Here is an 8520-nt window from a genome sequence, read left to right on the forward strand (position 1 = left end):
AGTCACGTTGGTAGCTTGAAACTGGCCATAGTGGAAGTATTTACATCATGAGAGTTATCAAACACTACACATCAGGGCTTTTAAATTGTTTTTCCCTGAGGACTGTAGATATTTATCAGCACACCACTGATTTTAGGCTAAATGAGCTATCTATGGAAAAGGCAGTGAGCTTTTGCCTTTGATAAAAACCTGTCTAAAATGCATTAGGACACTTTTCTACCTTAAATGTTTAGAGCATGCTGAATACCTTGTTCTAAGTGCTGAGGAAGATCTTTAATACTTGAGATTGCTATAATGCTCAGAATAATTATCGTAAACATTACAAGATTACCTCTTATGGCATGTTAAAAGTATACCATTTCCAGGTCAGTTTTATGTAAGATGGCAAATTATGAATTCTTTATGTAAGCTTGAAATATTTTGTTTTACTGCAGCTGCCACTGGTGACATGCCAACTTACCAGATCCGAGCTCCTACTACTGGTTTGCCACAGGGAGTGGTGATGGCTGCGTCGCCCGGAAGTTTGCACAGTCCCCAGCAGCTGGCAGAAGAAGCAACACGCAAACGAGAGCTGAGGCTAATGAAGAACAGGTGAGACGTTTCACAGGCAATTGGTAACTTCTAGGACACTTTTTAAAAATGACAGTTTTCATAAACTGTAAATGTTCATAAAAAGTGTTTCTCACGTAATGTGGCATTTCATGTAGGTTCGTGCTCTGTATGTGTGTGTTATTAGATTGTCTTCTAGTCAGAGTTCCTGGTCATTCAACAATTTCATCATCAGAAGTTACATCCCTATGTTGTAAGGGTAATAGTCAAAAGATACAGTAAGTTTTACAATTAATGACGAAAGGGCTATTTTGTATTTTGTATTTACTTTGTGAAGTAGGTGATGAATATAATTTTTTAGCTTCTCTATGAGCAAAATTAAGTGTAAGTTAAGCATTTGTTTTCTATATTTTCTACATGTAGTTTCCTTTCATCTATTTTGTAACTTTTCCCCCTCTGTTACACTGCAATACATGTTTAATCTGATAAATTCTAGTCAAGTGCAAATGTAAAATAACAAAAAGAATTAAAATCGCCCATGGCTCTAACCACATAATGACACCTCCTGTTACAGTGTAAGTACTTCCAGCCTGCTCTCCTTTTCTCTCACTTTATCTTGCTCCATATCTCTGTAATTTTATTTTTTAAACAACATAGAAAATGCTATTTTCCAAACTTTTAAAAAAATTTAAACAGAAATTCAATTTTATTTTATCTAACTTGTATATTATTTCTTGGTTTCATTTTTTTATCATGGATTATGGTGCCAATTAATCCAATTTTCAAAAGGAACAGAATTGTCTTGGAGTTTCCCAGTAGTCTTGTCACCTTATCCCTGTGTCAAATAATGTCCTCACTGTGTGCAGCCAGGACAGAGGCTCGGCAGTGTCATCGAGGGTCCTCGCTCCCTGCTGCGTCATTTCAGCATGTGCCATTCATTCTTATGGTCACAGCCCAGCGGCTGAACCTCCAGGCATTGCCTCAGACAGGAAGAAGGAGGAAGGGCTAGAGCCAAAAACTGGGGCTGGTTGAGGTCTAGCCCAACTGCAAAGCTTTCCTGGAAGACCCGGCAACTTTCACCTACATGCCATTGGTTAGAAATAGGTCTCTAGTCCCCAGCTGTAAAGGATTCTGTGAAAGGTTTGTTTTCGCTTTCTAAATCTGTTTCAGAGCAGGACAAGAGAAAAACAGATGATACGTGGCTGTTAGGTTGCTCATTATCTGTTTAGCAGGTTTTAAATGCTTTATTTCTACTGTGTCTTTAATACTTACAGGCGAATAGGTCATTATTATCCCCAGTTTACTCAGGAGGACCAGAGGTTCGGAGAGGTTAAGGAATCAGTTGGTCAAGATCACGTGGCCCAAACTGGGCAGAACCAGGATGGGCAGCCAGGCAGTCTTTATTCCAGAGACCGTTTTCTATACTAGCATCTGGCATCTCGAAAGTACCCCATTATGACCTGCAGATTTCACTTTGTGGGAAAGTATGTAGGCTTTAGTAATTCACAGAAAGATCTCTTACATATTCTCTTTGTATTCGTTGGTTGGCATCTATAATCCATCTTTCATGACACCGTATTTCTGCCAATCCAGCAGCAGTTTTTATTTCTTTCCATCCTTGTCAGAGTTTCCTCCTTGCCTTGCATTTCCTCCCTATGCTAAGGATATACAGAAACATGCAAGCCTGAAAACTGAGCTCACTATTAATAGAAGAAACAGGTGTTTTCCATGGCTGAGGAGTACTTAGGAATGTACCATCTACTGATATGATTATGAAAAGCTTTGTGCCTGGGACATTTTGACTCTCATAACGTGTGCACGTGTGCACACACACACACTCAAATGTGAAATATGAAGTATGGATATTTATAATAGCTTGGTAAATTAAATTTTAAAGATTAAACACCCACAGCACTGCTATTGGGTCTTTTAAGTTTTTCATTTAATGGTAACCTGATTTGTAAAATGACTATCTTCCTTCTAGGTCTAGAATTTAATATAGTTTAACCATGAAAGCCTTGGTATTCATAAATGAATTTCAGTTTCTTTATGAAAAAGAGTTGAATTATGTTTCCAAAGTTACAAATGTGTGTGTGGATTTATTCTTAACGTTTCCATGTGCATCATTTAAATTAAATTAGTCACTATAACATTCAATTCTTTATTTTTAGTTTTTTTGTTAACCAGCTGAGAAGTCTGAGAACTTTGTGAGTTCACAGGGTGAGTCCATTGCTCCTGGCTAGGAAGCCAGGGTTGATCTTCTGCGGTTCATCTGGATTTCAAGGTTATTCTTTGCTGACTCATGCTTCCACAGTGAAAACACAGATATCCAGTCAATGGGAGTCCGTTATCTTAAAAAAAAAATCATGTATATATCACATGTGGATCAGGATGCTAATTGGCATTACAGAAACTGGTGTTTAGACATTCAGCACTGCTTTTGTTAACATGTGAATGATGATATCTGTTTCAGTGTAGGCTTTTTTGATATGAATGGTGATCTACCTCAAAGGCAGTTATTCTGGAACTGAATCCTCCAAAATGAGGCCAAAGGGTATCTTCTATAGAGGAGTTAAGGGAAGTAGTTACCATCCCTTCACCCTGAAAGAAAGACAAAGAGAAATGTTGGCTATCTTTATTGTTCTGTGGGGTCACGCATGAAAATGATGAACTCATCTATTTGTGTTGTTGCTTTGGCTACTGGTGTGTTCTTTCAGTTTGGGCTTATAGTGCTTTAAAATTCAATATATTGGATATTAAATGCATGTGATTGGAAAACAGTCTTGAAATGTGCCCTAGAGTAACTCAGTAGCTTCTTTATTATAATTATAATTGTGGTGGTCTCGCATTTGTGGGTTTAAATTCCCTGGGTTATTGAGTGTTGTCTTTGTAGCCGTCTTGTTCTTGAATTTTCAGAAGCATCATCCATTCGTTTTGGTTTATAAAAATGCATATCTTTTGTTCATTGTTAACGATTTAGCCATGTTGTGTTTTCTAGCCAATAAACTGTGTCTTGGAGTCACGATTGATCTTGTTTTACTGAGATTTAGTCTGAAGACTAAGAATCTCCAGTGTTGACATTTAAGGTTTTTAAGGACTCTTATAATCATTTTTGATCAAATAAAATTAACTCATTATGTTGGAATATGTGCCTTTTGCAGACAAAAATAAGATAATTGAAAGGGTCTATAAGTGTTTTTGTAGAAATTCCACTCGGGGATGTGGTCCCATTGTAGTTTACCGAAAACAGTTCTGGTTGTTGTTACCAGTGGAATGTGTGCCCTAAGAAAACACCATTTTTGATGAATGCTGGGTGAATTGTGTTCTCAAGTTATTCTTGTTGGCTTATGGTTATCTTACAAAAAGCACGTACCTGGTTATGTTTGTTACGTGGGTTTGTACAGTCCTTGCCTAGGATCGGCTGGCTGTTGAGTTCGGGGGCAGAAGTGCACTGAGCCACTGTGGACGGTGTTGGAAGGCTGTTCCTGTAGTCATTTGCCTTGTGTTGGTTCCAGGGAAGCTGCCCGGGAGTGTCGCAGGAAGAAGAAAGAATATGTCAAATGTCTTGAAAATCGTGTGGCTGTGCTTGAAAACCAAAACAAGACTCTCATTGAGGAACTCAAGGCCCTCAAAGATCTTTATTGCCATAAAGCAGAGTAATTTGTCTTTGACTTGGACCTTGTTTACTGTGAACTCTAATCAAGGCAGGACATGCAGCAGTTCTGCTTACTGCACTGTGGACATGTGGAAGGGACACTTGTGAATCCAGTTCGGATTAGTGTTTGAGATGGAATTGCAGATGTTGTTCCCGGATGTGGAATGCAGCCGTGGTCACACTTGCCTACAGAGCTTACTTTGATCTGTTTGTCAGCAGCATGCAAAAAATGCTTTGTTTGCCCTTTGCTTCTGCTTTTTTCAGGGAAGCTGCCAAAGAATGTCGACGTCGAAAGAAAGAATATGTAAAATGCCTGGAGAGCCGAGTCGCAGTGCTGGAAGTCCAGAACAAGAAGCTTATAGAGGAACTTGAAACCTTGAAAGACATTTGTTCTCCCAAAACAAATTAGTAGAAATATTTAACTATGAACTGAGGACAGCATGTACAGTTGCTTTTGAAGAAATACAATATACAGCTGGCAAGAACGGTGGCTTTTTTTCTTTGTATCATTCGCTTCTCGAATCTCTTAACATTCCTAAAATGCTTCACTGTACATAGTTAAGTCAAAGCTCTAACTTCAAATTTTTTAAAAGACACAAACTGTAAAAAATGTATGTAACAGATTCTTAGAATGCAATATTTGTAAGACTTGTTCCAGTGCCACATATGTGCAGTTCCCATTGTCTGTGGCATGAATAGTGTCCTATGCAGTAAAATTATTTGCAGGTCTTTAAATCATTTTAGGAAAGGATGATCAAAAATAATGCATCCAGCAGTTCAGTAAAAGGAAACCACAAAAAAAATACCTCAGGAAGTGATTGAGAGAAAGTCTATCTAATGACATGCCTGTATGAAAATAGTCTAGATACAAATTTATGGCATTTGCAGATTTTTATATTAGTTACTTTGTAAAAAAAAAAAAAAAAAAGATTGTATTCTGTCCTTGAATGCCATAGTCGAAGAGAGTTTTTAATAGAACCATGTTGGTTGCATTTTGTAGTGTTCGGTGCTCATTTAAATATCTGAACATTTACTACAGTTTTTAACTCTATTGTGTAATATAAAGGTCTTGCAGAAGTTCTTAGTGTTGGTTTATTACCTCATGAAAGTGATGACCTATTTTTAATATCTGGAATGAGTCAAGAGCCTGTTGGGATCCCATTGCACACCTTCGGGGACACAAGTCAGTTTCCACACGGTGCTGAGCCCTCTGCCGTCTCACTGGGGGGATGGCCGCAGAGCTGTGCACCCAGAAGAGCGACTGTTAGCGATTCGCCTTCGTGGTACCTGAGACTTTCTGTAGGTGGTCCGGAGTATCTGGCAGGTGGCCCCCTATTTTGCGGTTTAGCAAACAACCAAAGGAATTTTAAAAACAAAAATATCCCTGGATTTTGTTTTTTATTTCAAAATGCCTCAAAGTCCACATTAGATTAGATACCCTGCTGTCAGCACGTTCAGCTGAGGTTCATTACAATCAAGACCACGATGTGATCTACATTCCATCTTGTTTTTCTAATAAAAAGCTTCAGGGAACAAGCCCAAAGCCCTCACCACAGGATGCTCTGTCTGCTCTCACTCCCTGACATGTCTTGACTGCAGCACGCTGGACTCTGCTGTATTTCCTACTGTGACCTCTGCTTTAAGGATGTCCCCACCCCACCCCCCAGGTTCAAGAGCATATCTGGTCAGTGTGTGGTGAGAGATAGAAAAATGGGAGCTGGTTTGTGGCACATCCAGCCACCGCTTCCCCCATTCCGTTGGAATTCTGTCCCTTATCTGTCATTCCCAGCAAGGAGTGCATGTCATTGTTGGCTTTCTTTTAAAATATTTATTCTTCCTTCAGAGTTGGAGCTCTGAATTCCCTCCCTCCCTCCCTCCCTCCCTCGGTTTCTCATCCAGGCTGGAGTGCAGTGGTATGATCTCAACTCACTGCACTGCAGCCTCCACCTCCCAGGTTCAAGAGATTTTCCTGCCTCAGCCTCCTGAGTAGCTGGGATTACAGGCATGTGCCACTACACCCAGCTAATTTTTCTATTTTTAGTAGAGATGAGGTTTCACCATGTTGGCCAGGCTGGGCTCAAACTCCTAGCCTCAAGTGATCCACCCGTCTTGGCCTCCCAAAGTGTTAGGATTACAGGCATGAGCCGCCTCTGCTGGCTGGAATTTCTTTTATCTCAATTTTTGTCATCTCTTCTACAGAGAAGATGGGGAAAGAAGATGAGGAAGAAAAAGGAAAGGAAAACTCCAGGTTTCAGGTGCAGGGCAGGAGCGCCTTGCACTCACTTGTCCACTCTGACAGTCGTTGTGCATCAGCAGTGTGGCTGGGGTGTGTGGACACACAGAGGGGACACAGGTTCAGCAGACAAGATGTATGAAGTTGCAGGTGATGCTTGCTCCATGTTAGAATTCTAGAAAGATGCAGGTGGGGATTAAATAGGAAACTTCATGTGGGAAGTGGATTTTGAACTGGGCCTTGAAATGATTGACAGTGCTGGGGCGTGGGGTGAGTACTTAGGGATTACAGAGCACAGGCACTGTTCCAAGGATCTGGGGTCTGGAGGACGGAGGGAGGCCACGTTGGCGCTCACCCAGGAGTCAGTTTCATTTAAAAAGTGAAGACAATGAATGTGCACGCATACATGTGTGTACTCTAGCTTATAAAATAGGTTCTGTTATTTCAGAGGAAAGGGATTCTATCCAATTACTTGGGACCACCAGCAACAGAAGTCCCCCTTCCCAAACCCAGTGGTTGAAACAAGAAGAAAATATACCACCTTGCGGAACAAGAAGTCCTGTGGTAAGAAATCCCAGGCTCGCTAATTTAGTGACAACAGCGGCATCACAGCCATCCCTCCTCCTTCTTTCCGTCTACCTGGTGCTTCCCCTGACCTTAATATTGCTGCCACAGTCCCAGACATCAGAACTGGAAAAATAGCACCTTTTTTTTGGGGGGGGGGTACCTTTTTCTTTTAATTTTTTTGAGATGGAGCCTCACTCTGTCGCCCAGGCTGGAGTGCTGTGGTGTGATCTCGGCTCACTGCACCCTCCACCTGCCAGCCCAAAGCCTGGGCTAAAAGGCCTTGGGTTGCTCCTGAGGATTCCGCCCTTAGGGTTGGGAGCTTCCAGGCTCTGGAGAAGCATCTGGCCATCAGTGTCGAATAAAACTGGCCTTCTGGAAGAACGGCATGTGGACAACTGGGGACACCTGGCGCGGGGACTGAGTGAGCGCTTACCCGGTACCAGAAGTGAGGAACAGCTCGAGGGGTTGGGGCTTGAGCCATGCTCCCAGGCAGGCACGGGAACTCGTTCTTGCTCGTGAAATGGATCCCTAAAACCGAGCTTCCGCTACCAAAATAGCGCAATTTGACAGCAGTGCTTTCAGCCTTACAGCAGATTCTGCCTAGGACCTCTCCCGCAGTAGAACCAGCAGTCGGGGGTAGCTTTGCAGGCAGGAACCTTGTGCATGTCGCACACCCGTGCGCCGGAATCCGGAGCCCCCCGCGCACCCGTGCGTGTGGAATCCGGAGCTCTCACTGCATGTGCCTTTCTTTTTAATCCTAAAAGTTTCAGAATCTGGACTGCTGGGTGTAGAAACTAAATTACTGCTCCAGGATTAGGAGACGGCACTACCTTCTCTGTCAAGTGTAACTGGGTATGTCACAGCACTAAGTCAGGTGAAATGGGAAAATTAAGGAATTGCACTCCTGATGATGTATTTAAACGTGTGTGAGCACAAGGCGTGCTGGAACTGAGAATGTGGACATGAGCAATGCACTGTGCGTGAATGGCAGCCGTTTGAGCGCCCGATGCCCCATTCCTTGTTCAACCACACTTGACAGTTTTCTGCATATATGCTTATGTCCAGAACATGCTGTTTCCCACGTCCTGAACAGGACACCTTTAAAAAATATAATGACTTGTGAAACCAACTTGATTGTTCTAGTCTTCACCAAAAATAATCAGGCTGCTTTGACATGTGAGGCAAGCAGAGCTGTTGCCAGTTTGCCGGCCATAATGCAGTGACTGTTGTATGGTGTTTACTGTGGTTCTCAGCAGCTCACATGTGCTTCTGTTTTGTTTTGGTTTTTTTCTTGAGATGGAGTGTCACTCTCTCACTCAGGCTGGAGTGCAGTAGCACAATCTTGTCTCACTGCAACCTCTGCTTCCTTGGTTCAAGTGATTCTCCTGCCTCAGCCTCCCAAGTAGCTGGGACTACAGGTGTGTGCCACGATGGCTGGCTAATTTTTGTATTTTTAGTAGAGACGGGGTTTCGCCATGTTGGCCAGGCTGGTCTCAAACTCCTGACCTCAGGTGAT

At 42.2% G+C, this 8520-nt stretch overlaps 1 protein-coding gene across 49 annotated transcripts in view; it reads left to right on the forward strand.

Moving 5' to 3' along the window:
* The window catches only part of CREM (cAMP responsive element modulator), an 87886-nt gene extending 82879 nt beyond the window's left edge, over positions 1 to 5007 (forward strand). For 29 of the 49 annotated variants that reach the window (XM_009000161.5, XM_009000168.5, XM_009000165.5 and 26 more), the window contains 2 exons: positions 435 to 591; positions 4469 to 5007. In XM_009000161.5, coding sequence (XP_008998409.2) covers positions 435 to 591; positions 4469 to 4613 — 302 coding nt within the window. In that variant the 3' untranslated portion in view covers positions 4614 to 5007. Of the gene's footprint in view, positions 1 to 434; positions 592 to 4064 lie in introns of all 49 variants that reach the window. The other 20 variants (XM_009000160.5, XM_009000167.5, XM_009000164.5 and 17 more) reach the window with 1 other exon arrangement.
* The last annotated feature ends 3513 nt before the right edge of the window (positions 5008 to 8520 follow it).

This window comes from Callithrix jacchus, chromosome 7, assembly GCF_049354715.1.
Source record: "Callithrix jacchus isolate 240 chromosome 7, calJac240_pri, whole genome shotgun sequence".
In the NCBI taxonomy this organism is placed as follows: Eukaryota; Metazoa; Chordata; class Mammalia; order Primates; family Cebidae; genus Callithrix; species Callithrix jacchus.